Source organism: Aquarana catesbeiana, linkage group LG06, assembly GCF_042186555.1.
Source record: "Aquarana catesbeiana isolate 2022-GZ linkage group LG06, ASM4218655v1, whole genome shotgun sequence".
NCBI lineage: Eukaryota > Metazoa > Chordata > Amphibia > Anura > Ranidae > Aquarana > Aquarana catesbeiana.
In genome coordinates, this window is record NC_133329.1 from 385,442,735 (window position 1) to 385,462,892 (window position 20,158).

The following is a 20,158-nucleotide window of genomic DNA, read 5'->3' on the forward strand; positions in this document are numbered from 1 at the left end:
TGGACTCTTACAGGAGGTGACGGACATCCTCCTTCTCAACTGATGTCATTAGTTGTTAGGATGCCAGTGTCTAGAAATTCATAACGGTGCATAATGAAAACATGGCTTTATGTAACTAAAAGGCAGGCTTGATCCACCTGCTGGCTGGTATACGATTTTTGATCAATTTTTAGGCATTTTTCCAAGGCACCCCTTAAGAAAGCTCAAGGCACCCTGTTTGAAAAAGGCTGGTTTACAGATATTTACCTAGACTTAAAGAGGTGTAAATACCTTTTCTGGGCAATTATTCCTGATTGCGGTCCTCTCCCCACCTCTCTAGTTCATTTCTACTCAGAAAATATTACTTAACCCCATTCTCACTTATCGTTACAATGGGTGTCCATCGTCTTTTTCTACTCTGGAAAGGATTCCAGGGCTTACCAACCCCTACATAGGAACTCCTGTCCTTTAAAAGCTTTACATACTGCATTGCACAAGATGTATTGGTATGATTATTGTGGTAGTTAGGTTTCCACTCAGTACCCCCTGACACAGCCATTTGTCTAACCTATAGTTAGATATAAGACTTTTATATAAGACTTCTGTACATCTGCATTCAAATCTAATGCCAGAAAAATTCTTTCCCTCCACAGAGGGAGGTCATAAACCTTTTTTTTTTTTTTTCCTGATTTGAATGGCCACTTCCATTCACTATGCCCATGGAGTGCTAAATGAATAGATTTGTTCACAACCCCTGGGATAAAAAGTGTGTTCCCTCAGAATTGTGACTTATAGACTTTCACTTTAATTGTCATCCAACATTTGACAGCAGCTTTTTTGCATACCCCCCCCCCCAAAGGCTGTGCCTACATGCAGTGGGAAGTTATTTTTCTTTGCATACTATTGTCTAGGTAATGACGTCTCTTCAGTGCAACAATATTGTGTGTCCAATTCATTAAAAAAAAATCTTGAGCAGCTTCTAAGCATGATCCATTGTCCTTTTATGAGATGTGTTTTGCTCTTTTGCAGATTCTACTAAAGATAGCACAGGGGTAGTTCTTATGGGCAACCATTTCCAAATTTCCTTCCAATGATTTATGCAACTTTGAACCAGACTTTCTTGTCATGGTCATGACCTCCCTGGACTAATCCTCAAACCTTGTTCTGAGCTGCAACACACCTTTTTTCCCACCCCTTCTGAGCTTCCACAGAAGTTCACCAATTGCCATTTCCTGTGGTAAGGTGTTTAAGTTGTCCTCCCCTGCCTAGATCCTGACCTCAGGGTACATTAGAACTAAATTGTATCAAATTATTTAAATCTCCCTGTTCCCAGGGTTTTTTGGGTGTTTCCCTTTCCTCTCCTCCTATGGTCCACAGCAGCTTTAGCATATGCCTGTTGTACTCGACCATCCCCATTAGCTTATGGATTTATGACAGCCTGGGCAGGCAATTTCCTGATATCTTTACCAGCCAGATATTGGCCATGTTAGCACATTCCATCCTTACCTTGGATGCCACACTTTACAGGCCCATTTGGGTGTTAGCTGCATCTCCTACTCGGCATATTGGACTAATTAAAAAAAAAAAAATCCTGAATGCCTTACTCAGCCCTCATTCTATATATACAGTACCTTGACATGACCATACTTCTAACTATAAAACTATTCAAGCTAAACTTAGGAAAATTACGACATACCCTACTTACAACCAAAATTATAAACCTGCTGCCATAAGAAAAATAAAGATACATCTTTGTGACAATATGTGCAAAACATTGCATCTCTGGTATTGAGACTCCCCCAATGCAATATTCTCAAAAGATCTTCCACCACTGTTATAAGTGAACTATTTAACTTTGTCACTCCACCGTAAATGTTCACCAGCATAAGTGGAAAGTGGGACCTCACAGCCTACAGGTCTATATGTGCATGGATATGATACCATCCCCAAATAGGATTTTAGAATAGAACACTGCCCATACCTCCAGTGCTGTGTCATAGCCCCAGTATTACATTTTATGGATACTGAGACTGACGCAGCACTGGAAGTAGTGGCTGAAATCTTATAAGGATGGCACCATATCCAAGTACATATTGGCCACTATGCTCCGAGGTCCTATTTTCTGGTAAGCTGTTGGATTTGATTGTGGTGGAGATATCTATCTGTGGGTGATCAGACATCTCAGTTATGCTGATAAACATTTATAGTGGAGTGACAAAGTTACACAGTTCATATACGCTTTATGTAATCCCCCTACTATACAGGATCCTTTCTCATCACTCCTACAGGACCTCAGAGCTATCCTGAGTTATGCTTGTAAATAGAGAGAATCCCTCCTGCGGATACCCTCATATAATCCAGTCGTATTCCTGTGCAACAGCGGAACCCATTCTTGGACTCCCCTTCCACTTGGGGTCAAGATAGCCGGTATGACATGACCGTAATCCCCGAGGTCTCTCACTGAAATATTCCCCCTTGGGGCTCCTCTTTTCACTCACCCACCCAGGTGGTCATCCCCCCCCCCCCACAAGGCTTTTACCCTCCAAGAACAAGACCCTCCGTAGCCCATGCCTTGTTAAAATTTGGTTTTGAGGCCTATACAGTACCTACAGTGCTGTACCCCTGAGAGTTTCCTCTGTTTCACATTTCTACCAGACTGTTGGTTGTTAGGCAGCTGTTCAGTCTATGCTGTTGCTGCTGTAACACAATATTTCTACTGTAAAGTTTATTTTGAGATTTGTTGACCCTCTTATTTTCTTCCTGTGGGCCTGTTGCGGCTGTTTTTTTGTTTTGTTTTTTTTTTTCTTGTTGCCCAGCCCTAAATTATTTCTTGGAGATGTGCCATGGTTTGTCAATTCCTTTGTCCTGTAATGTACGATTAGAGGAAAAATTTTGACTTGCCTATGAATTCCATTTCTTGGCGTACCCTCCCCTCTTTTCTGTGATATCTTAATTGCTTGCTTACAAATCTGGAGCCTCACAGAGTGGGCAGAATTATATGGGAACACTAGGGGGACCCTGCGAAGCTATTGCCTGTGTCCAATGACCTTACAGTAGTGGCATATAACCGATGGACTATGAATTGATTCCTCTGTCCCGTACTCTGAGATACAAAATTTACAGGTATGTTAAAATTCTTCTTTTTTCATATATGGAATTTCCAAAATTGTGAAAGGTTTACTTTTAAACATCTCAAATTTTGTAGGGAAATGTAGATACATTTGACCATTACATTTTAATAGAACCAGTCAAATTTTGCCCATAGTAGGTCTTGCAGATAATAAGTAACCTAACACAAAAGCACCGTATGACCAGTAAATACTTTAAAGGATAAGTTCACCTTTGGGAACCTGTGACATGTTCCCACTGCTGCAACCTCTCCCCAACCCACTGCCTCTAGTGACTGCGAGCTGGGGATCTTCTCCCTGAACTTGCTGTCGCAATTTAAAAAACAAAAAAGGTGGCAGTGCGGGGCTCCACCCACCCCGGCCGCATCATTCATTCACAGAGGTGAGAACAAGTACCAACAGTCTTTACGGCACTGTTGAGCACTCTAGGTAGTTTAATGATTCTTCCTGTCATTGTGTACTTGTCTGCTCATACGAGGTATGAGCAAGCAGCTCACACGCACAGTCTGCAAGAGCCCTGATCGTGGGTGCAATGCTTTGCAGGCTTAAAAAAAATGTACTAAAAGATGTGCATTTATTTATTTTTTACTAACAAGAATTTATCCTTTAACTACTTGCCGACCAGCCGCTGTCATACAGCGGCAGGTTGGCCCCATCCTGCGCGTGTCGACGTAGCTGTATGGTGGCTACTTTAAGGGCTACATGGAAGTAGAGAGAGATTTGCTGTTCCTAGTGATCAGGAACAGCGATCTCTCTACCCCGTCAGTACACTGCCCCTACAGTTGTAAACACCCCCCAGGGAACACATTTAACCCCTTGATTGCCCCCTAGTGTTAACCCCTTGATTGCCCCCTAGTGTTAACCCCTTCCCTGCCAGTGACATTTATACAGTAATCCGTGTCTGTTTTTAGCTCTGATCCCTGTATAAATGTCAATGGTCCCAAAAAAGTGTCCGATCTGTCCACAATGTCGCAGTCCTGCCACAAATCGCTGATCGCCGCCATTACTAGTAAAAGATAAATAATAAAAAATGCCATAAATCTCTCCCCTATTTTGCAGACGCTATAACTTTTGCGCAAACCAATCAATCTACACTTATTGCAATTTTTTGTCTTTTTACCAAAAATATGTAGAAGAATACGTATTGGCCTAAACTGATGAAATAATTTGGTTTTTTTTTTGGATATTTATTATACCAAAAAGTAAATGTGTTTTTTTTTTTTTTTTTTTCTTTCTTTCTTTTTTTCAAAATTGTCTGGATTGCTCAACTGATAGGCTTTTCCAGGTAGCCTTCCTTTCAAGCAAATGTATAACCAGAGTTTCACAATCACACAAGTTATAGTGCAGATATACACAATCAATACCGGTGTATGTTTTAATATAAAAAAAAAGTCTTTTGTTTTTGCTGTTAAATTGTAGGGGTCACATTATCGTTATATCACAGCTTCAATCTCTTCAGGGCCATCATTGTGGCTGGGAAGAAATCCAAGTGCATCATCCTTGCTGACTAATGGAAGTAGTATACTCAACTACTAAATGCTGTGCTGACCAAGATCCTGCAGGTTTAGGTCTTATTCACACCGGAACGTGCTTTCCTGTGCAGTCTAGTTTTGCAGTCCATTTATTTGAATGGGCTGCAAAAGACACCTGGAATTCATAATGCACTGCACCAAATGGCATGGTTACTGCAATACCATGTCATTTGGTGCAGCCCATTTGCGAGACGCATTCAGGGTGCCAATAGAAAATTGACACCGACACGCTCTTACAGGGGCAACACGTTCACCTGCAGTGCGGAAAACATGCACCAATCGAGCCTTTCCCGAACTGCATTTTGGTGTGAACCAACCCTTACAGGGGGTGTGAATTTCTGTACATGAGCTGACAATGCTGAAACTGTTGAAATGTCGAATGATGCTTGCAAATCTGTCACATGTTCTTAAGTAAGCAGCTGTAACAACCGCCCATTGCTGCCTCTAGAAGGGAAGAGGAAGGACCTTTGATTTCATTGGACCTACAAGAAGACCCCTTGGGAAAAAAAAGGTATGTTTTTTTTTTCCTTTTGTGGAAGCTCGTGGAGGTATATGAAAAATAAAAGTTGGAGACCTGCTTTAAACCACTAGGTGCTAGTTTTATTGTTTGAAATGGCATCTATATTTGTGGAATGATTTAGGGTTTACATACACTTTAACTTTTTATCAGGTTTTAGGATAAAGTATTTAACTCCTTATTTGCACACCCTGCAAGAGTGTAGTAGAGCTACCAGGAACAGAGCAAAAAATGTTTTTTGTATGGGTGGTAATAAATTTTTTTTCTGGTATTTTTTTAATTATGAATATAACCTTTTAACATCTGCAATCTATATATTACTGATCGCCAACATAATACCCAATGCTGTGGATGTTAGAAAATGTATCCACTTAGCCACCACCAGACACTTTGCACAGCTGCCCAAACTCACCACTGTCACTAACTGCTCTATCCCCCTCTGACTATTGGGAACCAATGACAGTGGTTTTCGATCATGTGATCACAATATTAGCTATGACATAGTGACTAGATAAAGGCTGGAGCTTTCAGTAACAAAATAAGCCTTCCATCTGCGGATCAATGCTAGGTTCAGGCTGCAATGACATCTGAAGTGCCATCTGTTTTAATACTGTAATGCTCAGATACAATTACGGTACGTAACAAAAAACTTTGTTTCATTTTTTGCATATTTGTCAGTCAACATTGATAAAACAGCGCAGGGTCTTTATTAAGAGTACAGAAACAGTTGAGTACTGTCACAAGTATTGAGTATTAAAGTCTTAAGTTTCAAGATATTAGCTATGCAAATGAATTGACTGTTAAAGTGGAACTTTATTCAGATAATTAAGTCCTGTTAGATCACTTCAGGCTGGCCCCTTTTGCAGGTATAGCTATGTAAAACATTTAAAAGAAGTGCATATACTGTTGAAATTTTAGTATTATACTGTCTCACCTTGCTCTGCACATGCTCAGTTGCACTCCATTTTTAGGCACTGCTGAGATTGTAGGGGCCAATCTGCTGACAGCGTTAAAGCGGAATTTAACCCTCCTATCCTTTACAGCCAAGGAAGCTGGTTCTCTTTGATCTGCAACTGCCATGGTGCTGCAAATGTGATCAGTTATGACACCAGCCATTTGATGGTTTGGTTGAGGACACAAGCAAATATGACAGCAATTTCAGCATTCCAGGAATGTAACTGTTTGTTTTTCTGAAACCATTACATTTGTTGCGTTTAGTTCTGCTTTATGATTTACTGCTGTTCAGAGGCTCTGGTCTTCATCAAAATGGCAGCCTCCAGCAAAAAGAAACCGGAGCAATGCTGGAGGCAATTTACAGCACACACTAATTTTGGTAGCATTATTAATGTGGAATGCATGTTCCTTGCTTAAGAACATTGCTTTATGTTTTATTAAGTTGTTATGGGTAAAGTTCTGCTTTAAGTTAACAAACGCATGCTGACAACGTTAAATTGCACAAAACAGTTCAGCCCTCAATTTTAAATCACTCTCACATTCTATGGGGGCTATTACTAAAACTGAAAGAAACTAAATCTGGAGCAGCTGCGCAAGACAACCTTGGCTTCAATCCTCAGCTTGTTCAGTTAAAGTGAATGTAAAGTCTCGTGTTTTTCCCTATAAAAATAACAAACATGTTATTCTTGCTCTGTTGCAGTGGATTTGCACAGAGCAGCACCGGGTCATCCTCCTCGGGTGCCTCTTCTGTGATCCTGGCCCCTTTTTCCTGTTCAGTGCCCCCACAGCAAACAGCTTGCTATGGGGGCACCTGAACTGAGTCACAGCTCCCTGTGTCCGTTCAGACACAGAGCCCTGACCTGGCCCCACCCCCTGTCTCCACTGATTGGCTAACTGACTGAGAGCAGCGGCAGCCAATGCCGCTGCTGTATCTCAGCCAATCAGGACGAGAATCTCGGATGGCTGAGACACTCGTGGACATCGCTGGACAGAGAGGGACCTCAGTTAAGCGTGAGGGGGGCTGCTGCACACAGAAGGCTTTTTATCTTAATGCCTTTAACAACTCTAAGCTTTAAAATTAATAGAAATTGGTTGCCATGCACATCTGCCCAGATTATGACTGCTCAACTTTTCCTTTTAATTCTCCTTGTGCAGTAAACTCCATTGTGCACATTTTTTTTGATCTTTAGGCTGGAAGTGATAGCTTTTTTTTTTTTGTGGCATAAAAATTTGCACCCTGAAGACATGGTATCTGAAGGTTCCCCTCAAAATATGATTGACTTAATGGGGTAGTTTGGCCAGGTGGTCAAATCTATTTGATACCTCCCTATAGAGAAAAGGTGAGTGGTCGCCTGCATCATCTGTGCACCTATGGCTACGTTAGAGGGTCCTTTGGCAAAAATATCGGTCTGCTGACCAGACTTCGAAAAGATCTCTGGTCTAACATCCCTTCACAGAGTATTCTCTGGATAGCATCAAGGACAGCACTGGGAAGAGGATATCTCCTCCAGAGGCCCTCTACCTAAACGGGCGCTTCTTTCTTTCTCAGGAGAAACATTCTAAATCCTCCTGATCTTGTGTCATAGCCTCAGCTTGACGGAGGCCAAATTTAGCCACTAAGTCCTCCAGTAAACCTTCCACTACATGAAGGTTTTGTTGCTGGTTCTGTATCTTGGCCTAGGGAGTGGTATTTCCTGTACCTCCTCTGGAATGTTTCTAAAGTTTCTTTTCAAACCTGTTCATAGTACCCAGGTGAGAGAGGTCACTTGGATACCTTAACCTGCTCATGGTCTGCCTTTAAAAGTTCTGAATGGAATCTATTTGTTTAGTTGTGGTTTCTTATGTCCTCTTTTTCCCTCTGCAACAGCGGTTTATAGAAGGGGATCAGCACATCCAGTTTGTGTTACCCTGCAGGTTGACCTCAGCTTTAAAATGTTTTTGAAAAGTTTTGTTGCCCAGTTTCGGTTGAATTGAGAACCAGAGGCATACTGCTCTGGTGGCTTTCATTGGACTCTGCAAATGAGGACCAATCATCAGTAAGGGTACGATATCACAACCCCAGCAGTAAAGTACATAAACCACCAAGGTGGCACCAGAAGCCAGGCCACAACACATAAGGTAAAACACGTCTTTCACTGGGCAGAAGTCAGGTCTTCACTCTTGGCCAAACACATACCTGAAGTGTAAAAACTGGCTGGCAGACTGAGTCATCGGCACATCAACCTTGGTGAACTTTCACTCCATCAGATGGTGTTTTCTTCAGATCTCTTAGTAAACTGCACATGGATCTGTTGGCATCTGATGCAATGGAAGGGTCTGTGTCCCGGTTGAAGTCCACCTTCTGAGTGTAAAGTCTCCAAGGCAGTTATCTTCACCATGCTAAGGTCTTGTAAGCCCTCTTGGAACACAATGCATGGTTACTCTCATTATTGCAACCATCTTAATTCGTTTTGCCAGATTTAACAGGCTTATAAGCTTAAAGGACAGGAGCCTCTGTTTTTGACACTGCTCACTCTACCAGGTCAATGATGCACGCTGGGTCTTTCAGCAGCTGTTTCTTAGAGATTTTAAAGCAGCTACCTGGTTCTATGTCCACACATTCACCAAAAGAGGATTACCCTTCCCTGACATTTGTTCACTACTTTCTACTATAGAGCTTGCTCCCTACAGGCATATGGTCGCTAGATGGGGCTGTGCTTTTGCTTTTACTTAGTGTCTACTCTCCTAAGGGAAGGGACTATACCCAGCTGTAGAAGATTGTGTCTCCCAAGAAACTACTAAGAGAAGGTTTTTACTGTGAGTACAAAAAAAATCACGTTTTTATACTGCAATCTTTTCAATTTAAGGCAAGCCTGAGCTTAGAGAACAATGGAGGCTCCCACCACTGGCATTTTCTAGTTGCCTGGCATTTTTTTCAGTACATTCTGAATGAACGATACAGAAATTATCTGAAGATAGTGGATCAGGATGACCGTCTACGATACTATAGCTTTTAAGAGGCGTGGTCAACAGTTTTAGTATCTATATTTGTACATAGGCTTCTTAAAAAAAAATGAAAAAAAATAGAGTGAGCACAGTGTAGCTTATTTCCTTATCCAGAGTGAGCAGGGAAAAAACTATTCAGGTATAACTAAATGAAAAACTTTGTTTAGATAGAGAGGGATTAGAAAACCCTGTCAGCTTTTTATTTCTGTTCCTCCCCCTGTTAGGGAGATTCACCCTCTATTTGCCCTGTTTGCTTTTACAGTGGGGAAAATATTTGATCCCCTGCAGATTTTGTAAGTTTGGCCACTTACAAAGAAATGAAGGGTTTGTAATTTTGATAGGTGTATTTTAAATTAGAGACAGAACATCAACCAAAAATCCAGAAAAAACACAATACAAATGTTATAAATTGACTTGCAGTTCAGTGAGTAAAATAAGTATTTGATCCCCTACCAGCCAACATTATTCCTGGCTCCCTGGCTCCCACAGACTGGCTACAGTAGGTGCTCATGTGGTACACAGATTAGTCCTGTCAATTTAAGAAGGTGCTCCTAACAACAACTCGTTATCTGTATAAAAGCCACCTGTCCACAGAATCTTTCTGATTCAGCTTAGATGAATGAAACACAATCTCTCTTTTCCTTCCTGACAGACTAGTGGTGTGCTTTGTTTACATCGGCACACCGCTGCTCCATGTCTCTTCTGAACGATCAGCAGGTTGCAGCCGCTGGACCAGCTGATTGGCTCCCGCTGTGTCCAAATATTTTCAGGGTAGGTCTTATGTCATGTGCTTTCTCCCCCTCTGCCTATCGGGAATCCTCAGTGTGAACCGAGTTAAAATGCTTGTAAGATCCTATAATCCACTCTATTACAGTAGTATATAATGCACAATGTTTGTGTAATATAATTTTGCCAAATACCTTCGTTTATAGCTCCCTTCCGTGACCCGCCAGAGCTTTCTTCCCCGCTCCGAGCACTGCAGGGTTGGGGGGGGGGGGGCGAGATCCCCCGCTGACAGCAGGGAGAAGAGGAGGAAAGCAGCGGGAGGTCAGCTGAGCACAAAGCGGCACTGTACCGAAGGTATTTGGCACAATTATATTACAGAAACACACACACATTGCACATTATATACTACTGTAAGACAGTGGATTATAGTATTTTACAAGTATTTTATAATAGGGCTTATTTTTGGGGTAGGGCTTATATTGCAGCCCTCCTGGAAGATAACAGTAGGTCTTATTTTGGGGGCAGGTCTTATTTTCGGGGAAACACAGTAGTTCTAAAAAAGCAAAGGCAGTGATCACCAATGGGTACTTGTGTAGTGTGGCTGGTTTCCATCTTCTTCAGTCTAATTGCATTATCTGTTGGCCTAGCCACAGAAATGTGAAAGGCCTGCATGTTTATGCTCCAGAGTGACCTTGACATGCTGAGTGAAAGGATGACTGGCAGTGATGGGTTTATATAGCATGCTGAGTCACCACGCCTTAGCCATTAAAGTACTCCAGTTTCCTTTATTCTGTGGTGTTTGTCAGGCACCACCTCACAGGGTTACACCAAGTTTGTTTAATGGCTGCTTTGCAGAAAGAGAGGTGAGTTTTACTGGGACTTTATCTGAGTATCAGAACAGTGATCATGAATTCAATCTGGAAATCTTACTCTGTTTTCCAAAAAAATAAATAAAATTAAGAACTAGATGAAGGGCTTCTACACACGTACAGTACCTTGAAAAAGTATTCATACCCCTTGAAATTTTTTGTTGGTCTATCACATAAAATTCCAATAATTTACGTGTTTAGTTGTAACATAACAAAATGTGGAAAATTTCAAGGGGTATGAATACTTTTTCAAGGCACTGTACATGTGCCACTAAATTGCATTATATGTCTGCTAAAATGCGCTAATGCGCCAAGCATGATGGGTTGCTGTGCAATTCGTTTTCATTTTGGCAACCCAACACAGCTACAGAACACTTGCTCCACAATTGCATTGGGAACTACTACATTACTGGTACTGTCAAGTACCACTATCGCCCCCTATGGAAATTGAGTGTTAGGCTCGGTTCACGCTGCTGCAACGGCAAATTTCCTTCTGACTTGGATGCTGTTTAGGAGCCTGTACAAGGGCTGAAATCACACCCAAGTTGGACCAAAGTAGTACAGGAACCTTTTCTAAAGTCACAGCTCCATCAGTTAAGATGGCTTTCAAAGGGGAAATATTGAATTTGACATGTCATGCGACCTGGGGTCTCACAAGTCTGATCCCATGTTGCAGCAGTGTGAACCGAGCATTACTAATTGGCAGTGTTGAGTGTGTGCAAACTGTTCCTATGTTCCGACATGAGGCAGTTTCTCTCCATGATTGGTGTTTGCAAGGGACACAGTGCTTTTAGCCCCAGTTAGTCCTTGTTGCCTATATTGATCTCAGCAGCTGGTTTGTGAGTTTTTTTCCTGAGTGTCATTAAATTAAGCCGATATAGCTCCCAAGCTTGAAAATACCTCATTGTTTTTTGATACCATAATGGCCAGCTTAAAACCCTAACACTCTGAGGATGATGCCAGTGCTGTTACTAGACTGGAATCCCTGAGAGGCCTAAGCCTCAAAACCTTTCTGGCACACTCCTTAGTTGAACGTCATCTATGCAGACACTAGAGAAGTCCTGATTAGGGATTTACTCTTACAAAACGTTTTAATCCAAATCTGTATGAAGCATTTTGTAAGAAGTGGGTAGTTCCCACGGTGGTCTGGCCTATATCCCACCCTAATTAAACACTGACTACCTATTGTGGAAACACCAGTGTTTAAGGATCCCATAGATAAATGTCTGGAAGCCTTTTTCAAATCTTAGTCACTGACATGCCAAGCCATGCAACCTGCCATAATTGTGGTTCATTTGTCAAACCTTAGGGGATGGACTAGGTATATGTCCAAGGATCCTTCACTAACTAGTTGTAGAACACTTACGTCTCAGCCCTATACTACTTCATACACAGGTAAGTAGTTATTGCCCATCTTCTTTGCCTGAATGAATCTCTTGCTGTAAATATGCAGAACACTCCTTGGCTGAAATGTTGATCTGTGGAACAGAAATGTAAAAAGTACTTGCGCATGCCTTTTGATGGCGAACGTCTTTGTTTCATAGGTGAAGTTGTCGAAAGATGCACCAGAAGGATTTCTTTTTATTTCTCCCAAGGGTCACACTCCTAGGCCAGACTCAAATCCAGCAGCCCAGTTCAGTTGCAAACTCTGAGCCTCTAAAATACCTAAACCTGCAGACAAGTCCCCTTTGTCAGAAAGGTCAGCATCTTGTAAGGGTTGTGGTGTCCAGGAGCTATGAGCTAAAGGCACTTTGCCTCTGCCCTGCTTCATGTTGTTCAACTTACCCATTTCTCCACACAGGCTACCAGAACTCCATGCTGCCCTAGCAGATCTTTTGGGCCAATGAGTCTTTGCCAGTGTTTACAAAACCAAAAAGGGGCATCTGCCCCATCTTGGATCTCAAGGCTTTAAATGTCTTCATTCAAGTATGAAAAATTTGCATGGAATCCACCAGGTCTGTCATAGCATCCTTCCACTGGAGAGACTTTCTGTCTGTGGACATCATTATGCATGCATGTCTCCATCTTTCCAGCATATTACTCTTGCTTTGCTGTGGAATCACACAGTCTGCCTTCAGTACCCCAAGTGTTTACCAAGGTATTAGCCAATACTAGCTTTAATATTCTCACAGGGCATTCCCATTGTGGACCATCTCCTATATATGGAACAGTTGGCTCAAACCATGTCTGACAATGTAATGCAGACCTTCCACACCTTTAAAAATGTTTATTTGGTTCCCGAACCTTCAGAAGTTTGTGCTGCAACAGACCTGTCAGTTGGAGTATCTAGGTAAGGGGTAGGCAACCTTGGCCCTCCAGCTGTTTTGAAACTACAAGTACCTTGAGACATTGCAAGACCCTGACAATTACAGGCATGACTCCTAGAGGCAGAGGCATGGTGGGATTTGTAGTTTCACCACAGCTGGAGGGCCGAGGTTGCCTACCCCTGATCTAGGTGTTGCCCTTGACACAGCTCAGGCCATAGTCTTTCTTCCTCAGGAAAAAATTCTAACTCCTCTCCTTGGACTCTACAGTCCAGGAGTCATTCAGCTCTGCAATTCTTCATGAGTCTTGAGCTTGATAGTGGCTACCTTCAAGGCAGTTCTAATTGCTCAGGGATGGGGGCACTTTAATTTTTTGTTATTTTTTTTTTATTTTGTACACTGTTGCTGTAATTTTTTTTTGATCACTTTTATTGCTGTCACAAGGAATGTAAATATCCCTTGTGACAGCAATAGGTACGTGACAAGTATTCTTATGAAGGGAGCCCGGGTCTATAAGACCGCAAATCCCCCCTGGCACTTGAAAGCATTCAAAATGCCAAGATCGGTGTTTTTAAATACTTTGAAATTTTTTAATTAAAAGGGAGTTCCACATGCTAACTGCTTTGAGTAAAAAAAAAAACCTTACTCAGTTTAAGGTTAAACCGCTTCTCTTCCAACTTCATTGAGTGGCCACGTCTCTTAAGCGACCTGAGACTGAGTAGTTTTCTCCCAATGTTAGAATCACCATTGAGATCTCTATATTACTATCATATCTCCTCTTAAGCGTCTCTTCTTCACGTAGAATACATTTAATGCTTGTAGTTCCTTGTAACTCAGGGGTCGGCAACCTACAGCCCGTGGGCACATCCGGCCCACCGCCGCTAAATGTCTGGCCCGTCAGTGCACGTGACGAATTCACGTGCACCCGACCCGCGGATGTTTTAACCCAGGTCTGCTTTCTTGAGATAACACATGCGGCAAAGAAGCCGCTTGGCTGTTACTCCAAGCAGCGGCGGGGGCAGGAGATCCCAACAAAGCCAGAATCGTCTTAGATTGCGTCTTGGATCTAGTAACCTGGAAGAGATGTTATGACATCAGTTTACAGAAGACTTAAAGGTGCCAAATTTAAAAAAATTACAGAAGTGCAAAGGAGGGATTTGGTGTCTTAGACCCCAGATCCCTCCAACAAGAGTACCTGTCACTGCTTATTACTGTCACAAGGGATGTCTACATTCCTTCAGATAGCAATAAAAGTGATCAGGTAACAGTGTAAAAATGTAAAAAATTAGATAAACAAAAATTTAAAGCACCCCATCCCTCCGTGCTCACGCGCAGAAACAAACCCATACGTAAGTCGCAACCGCAAATATAAACCGTGTTTAAACCACCTGCGATCGTTAGAGCAATGATTCTATCACCAAACCTCCTCTAACTTTAAACTGGTAACCTGTAGAAATTTTTAAGGCGTCGCCTATGGAGAATTTTAAGTATTGTAATTTGTCGCTATTCCACGAGTGTACACAATTTTAAAGCATAACATGGGGGGGCTGTGTGATGTAAAGGGGTCCAGAGGCACGGATGCTGTGTAATGTAAAGGGGGTACAGAAATGCGGCGAATGTAAAGGGGTCCATATTACTATTTTAATTTATTAGCAGGTGAATGTGGCCCCTCCATGCATTCACATACATTGAATCCGGCCCTTAAGCGGAAAAAGATTGCCTGACCCCTGTTGTAACTGATGTCCTCCATTTCTCTTATTTAGCACATCCTTCCTGAGGATTGGTGACCAGAACTGGGATGGGCATACTAAAGATGTGGTCAAACTAGAGCAGGGGTCTTCAAACTACGGCCCTCCAGTTGTTCAGGAACTACAATTCCCATCATGCCTAGTCATGTCTGCGAATATCAGAGTTTTACAATGCCTCATGGGACGTGTAGTTCCGCAACAGCTAGAGGGCCATGGTTTGAAGATTCCTAAACTAGAGTTTTGTAAAATAGCAGAATTATATTTTTCTCTCGAGTAAATACCCTTTTTAATGCATGCAAATATTCTGCTAGCTTTGCTTGCTGCAGCTTGGCATTGTATGCTGTTGCTGAGCCTGTGGTCTACTAGGATCCCCAGATCTTTTTTCTATCTTTGATTCCCCCAAGGGTTCACCCCCTAGCGAGTAACTTGCCTTTATATTTTTAGCCCCCAAGTGCATTACTGTACATTTTTTTTTTTTTTTTTTTTTTTTTTTTTTTTAACATTAAACTTCATTTTCCCATCCTTTAAATTTTCGGAGGTCTACTAAATTTACATTTTCAGAGGTCTACTAAATTTAAATTTTCTATATCCTCTTGTGAAGTTATTGTCCTGCTTAGCATTATCACCAAACACTGAGGTTGAACTATTTAAAGAAACCTCAGTCTACAGTTCATACTTTATAAATAAATTAAACAGAATTGGCCCCAGGACAGAGCCTTAGGGTACCCCTCCTACATCTCCAGACCATTCTAAGTACATGCCATTTATTACCACTCTTTGGACACTCCCCTGTAGCCAGTTTCTATCCAGGTACCATACACTATCATCCATGCTAACAGATTTGTTTAATTAGCGTTTATGGGGAACTGTATCAAATGATTTGGCAAGATCCAGATACATCACGTCCACAGGCCTTCCTCTGACGGCTCACTTATAGAATGTTAACGGGTTGGTCTGGCAAGAACATCTTTCATAAATCTTTGCTGATTACTACTAATGATACTGTTTTCATAAGCAAAGTCTTGTATATAGTTTATAATCCCCTCCGTTTACATACTATTGATGTTAGGCTGACTGGTCTGTCATTTCCATGTGTGTGTATGTATGTGTGTATATATATATATATATATATATATATATATATATATATATATATATATATATATATCCTGGTCCTTTTTTTTTTTTTTTTTTTTTCAATACTGGTGCCATTCTAGCATTCTAGTCACTAAGCTGTCAATAAAAAATAGGAATAACTATGGCTTTAACCTGGGTAATGTGTTTGAGGAGACTCTGGTGTAAGCCCATCTGGTCCTGGGTCCTGGTGATTTATTTACGTTAAGTTTTTAAAATCTTTTTTGGACACTGGCTTCTGCTAGCCACAAGGGTACATTCTATGTTCTGTTACTAGCAATGTAGTCTTGATTTATTATACCCCTCCTTTTTCTTTGCAAAAGCTTAAACGAACAATACATTACAGTTGCCTTCTCCATGTCTTTTGTAAAAAAAACTTCCCCTGATCATCCATTATGGGGCCAATATGCTCTGAGCTCGCTTTGTTACTATATTCATTATGTTTTTTATTAATTTGAGGGTTTTGTTTGTTACTCTTTTGTGTGCTGTGTTCTATTTCAGTCTTACATTTCTTATTGTATTCCTTGTTTTGGAATGACAACAGTTGACACAAGTTGAAGTTGCTTTTATTGTTAAATATATTAGCTTTTATTAAGTATATTACAAACTCAGTGTCGGCTTGCTTTTTTTCTTCTATGTGGTGTAACTTCAGATATGACACCCATTAGAAGCTGGCCGTAACAGCACTAATTTACATTCAGTTTTTAATCTGATTGAAGCCTAAAGTGAATAGTGTGAACAAGCCAAGGTAAGCTAAGATAAACTTTGTCACAAAGCCAGTGCATTTCGGAGACTCAATGCTCACACTTGTCAGGGCTCAATGACTGGTAATGAATTCACAAGAGATACTGGACAATGGTTACAAAGTAACAGGTGTTTTGACCAAACTGTTGAAAAGCAAAGTCCATCAGCAGCTCCTTAAAGTGCATGTAAACCCACTCTCATCCTTTCTAAACTACTGCCATAGTGGTTATCGATAATGATATACATGCCTCCTGCATGTATCCTTACCTGTCAAATGTCTCCCCTCTGTCTGTTATGAGACCCGAAAAACTGCAGATTCTGTGGGTGGGTCTGTTATCCGAAACTCGGTGGGTGAAGTCGTGATGTCAGTAGACTTCCCACCCACCTCTACACTCCCCTTGGCCAGGCATCAATATTTCTTACACTGAACTTCTGCTGGTCTTGTGGATTATGTCCCATAATCACTAACATCCAGTCAAAACCCAGGAAAGTCACCACATGACTTCAGCATGCCCAATCATGCTGAGGTAGGGAGCAGCCAATCCTGGGAGAGCGGCAGAAGAAAATAGGGGGATCTGAAGTACACAGAATGCCTCTCTCACTCGTGGATGAGATATGTAAATCGCCTGTCACTCACAGCAAGGGGGAGAAACGGACATCTATTTCTCTGTCTGACCGTTTTTTTTATCTCAGTGAAAAAAAGATGAGGATTGCTTACAGCTGGATTAACTCTTCTTGACAAGACTGGGCACAGATGACATGAAATCCTATACTGTACAAGGTGCAAGCCTTAATTGAAAAAAAAAATTTTTACATCCACTTTAAGGCCTGTTTATTTAACCATTTGGTCAAAATTCATGATGCATTTTAACCATTGTCCAGCATTTGGGCCTTCAGAAAGGGAGAGGTGTTGGTTTTGTGACAAAGTTTCTGAACTTGCCTCGGAATAAATCAGTGTCTAGGTGATTCAGTTTTGGTGTGACACTTCAATCTGATTCCCTAAATTACAAACCAATGAGACAGTAGAAGTCCTTTGCTATTGAGAAGCTGGTACCCTAGGTAACCAGACATCCTAGTGAAATACCTCTATACCCCCTATAACATTAGGAGAATAAGGTTCCAGCATTATCCTTCCAGCCTTCTTGAATCACTAGAGTTCAGGAAGCTGGATTCAGAGCTGAACACTTAAAGTGGATGTAAACCCGAATTTTGTTTTTTTGTTTTTAATATCATACTGTAGAGTATAAGATTTCCTATCATTTGAGCCCAGTCTTGCCACACAGAGTTAATCCATCTCTGAGCAATCCTCTTTTATTGTTCAGTGAGAAAAATCTTGACAAACTGAGAAACTTTGTCAAATCCTCCCCCTTGCTGTGAGTGACAGGTGATTTACATCTCGTGCTTCAGCCTAAGACACAGGCATTATTTTTTAATTCCTTCCCCCACTCTTCAGCACCTCTGCAAGGATTGGCTGTTCCACACTTCAGCATGATTTGGCATGCTGAAGTCATGTGGTTACTTTCCTGTCTTTTCACTGGATGTTAGAGATCATAGCAGAAGTTCAGTGTAAGAAATACACAGGAGAAAATGCATATTGACAAGGGGAGTGTAGAGGTGGGCGGGGAGTCTGACATCACGACTCCACCCACCGAGCTCCAGACAACAGACCCACCCACAGAATATGCAGTTTTTCGGGTCTAATAACAGAGGGGAGACATTTGACGGGTAAAGATACATGCAGGAGGCATGTATATCCTTATAGAAAACCCCCATGGCAGTAGTTTAGAAAGGATGACATTGGGTTTACATCCACTTTGAGAGCCGATTCGCCCTCGACCAGCTTGGGTGCAGGCTCCGGCATTGTAACTAAAGGAAACCGCCTGTGAAGCCTTCATGGCCGGTTTCCTACTTCGCATGCCCGAGTCGCGCTGCGCTTTCTAAATTGCCCTGTCTTCTGGGGGACACACAGGTCCTAGAAGGCAGCTTTGGGGACGATGCAAATCCAGAGATGATGTAACTCGCCGCTGCGAGGTAGGACGGAAGTTTGATTTTAGCCTGGAACTCCGCTTTAAGTTCAATCTGTAATTCTACTACCATAATGTGTGTTGGGACAGTGAAGCTGAACATATCATTGACTTCTGGAATCTAGTAAAGCAAGCCAGGAGTTTAAGGATTGTTTCTGTCGTCTGAGGTTTCAGGTACAGGCCCCTGAAGGATGTTAGAACCTATGTAGGGTTTTTGTGTGTGCGTTCTGTTAGGAAGATTTCCATTGCTTCTGAATGACGACATGAGAAGTATGAGTAATCTCCCTGATGCTGACCTGGAAATAAAAGCTGTTTAGTAGAGTGAGAACCTCTGTCCGTCTTTGTCCCACTAAGGTGATTACCCTTCCACTTTCTGCATGATCACTTAACTAGTCAGAGGAAATGTCTCCAATGAGGGGGCGCAGAAAAAGAAGCCCAACAGTTTAGCATATCTAAGCTTTCTCCACTAAATCAGAGACACAAATTTGGCTGGAATAATGAAGGCTACTTTCAAAATATCCTGGTACTTTGAGAACATTTTCCAATGGCACCAAAAGTATGAATAGTAAAGGGAATATCTTTCCCTTAAATCATCTCCTATACAATATCAGATGCTACTTTATTAAAGGTAGTTTTCTGCGTCCCACAACTGCTCTTCCACAGGTTCCTCTTTCACACAGACCCATGATCACAATATGTCTTTAGAGAAAGTTATTGTCTTCTGTGATGTCACAGGCTCCTGTTATGCAATACAACAGCTCAGGCAAATCAGTCTTCATTTTGTGTGGGTGAGATGTGTGATTTAGGTCTGCATTCAATATGCCATTGCCATGAATTGCAATAAGGTCCTCTCTGGTACTTGTTTCTGGCTTCCTAGGCATCTTCTGTTGGCTGAAAGGATTTTTGAGGGGGGGTTTTCTCCCTTGTGAATGAGTGTTGTAAGAGCTGTTCTGCAGAGGGGCGCTCTTCCTGTTCCCTATCAATTGAAAACATAAGTTTAGTTTGTTATAGCTTTTGTGTTTTCGTATTCATACAAAATCTGCATTGTCGGCAAATATTTATGTACAGTCCCCAAATTTAATAGAACTTGTATAAGGTAACTTTAACGTAACATAACTTTCTTTGTTGTCAAACCTGTTGAACATCCAAAATTATATACTATGCAAGGATTTTAGTGAACTTACCAGCTTTATTATACTTCTGTACCCACAAATTGAATTGTTTTTAAAAAAGTAGAAAAGGAAAGATTCTGCAAGATTTTTTTTTCCAGATTCATAGGTTGGACTTGATGGATTTGAGTGACAGCTGTCTGATAGGGGAATTCCCTCAGTTTGGAGAGATTTCATCTCATTTCCTGTTGTCTCTGGGACAGGAAGTGAAGGAAAATCTCCCCATTGGGACATTACAAAAATAAAGTAAAAAAATGACTTAACTGCTTGCTACTACATTCAAAGTGTAAATTTAAGTAATTGTCTGCAAATACACTTTACATTTCCCTTTTGCTGTCAAAATTGAAGAACCCCCACATCGTTTCCATTCACACAACATGCATAA

The 20,158-nt window shown here is 41.4% G+C and overlaps 1 protein-coding gene across 1 annotated transcript in view; it reads right to left on the reverse strand.

Annotated features, from left to right (window-relative positions):
• Nucleotides 1–15,815: 15,815 nt before the first annotated feature.
• The window catches only part of MAP3K19 (mitogen-activated protein kinase kinase kinase 19), a 69,990-nt gene continuing 65,647 nt past the window's right edge, over nt 15,816–20,158 (reverse strand). The window contains exon 14 of the mRNA XM_073634282.1: nt 15,816–19,580. Coding sequence (XP_073490383.1) covers nt 19,478–19,580 — 103 coding nt within the window. The 3' untranslated portion in view covers nt 15,816–19,477. The remainder of the gene's footprint in view (nt 19,581–20,158) is intronic.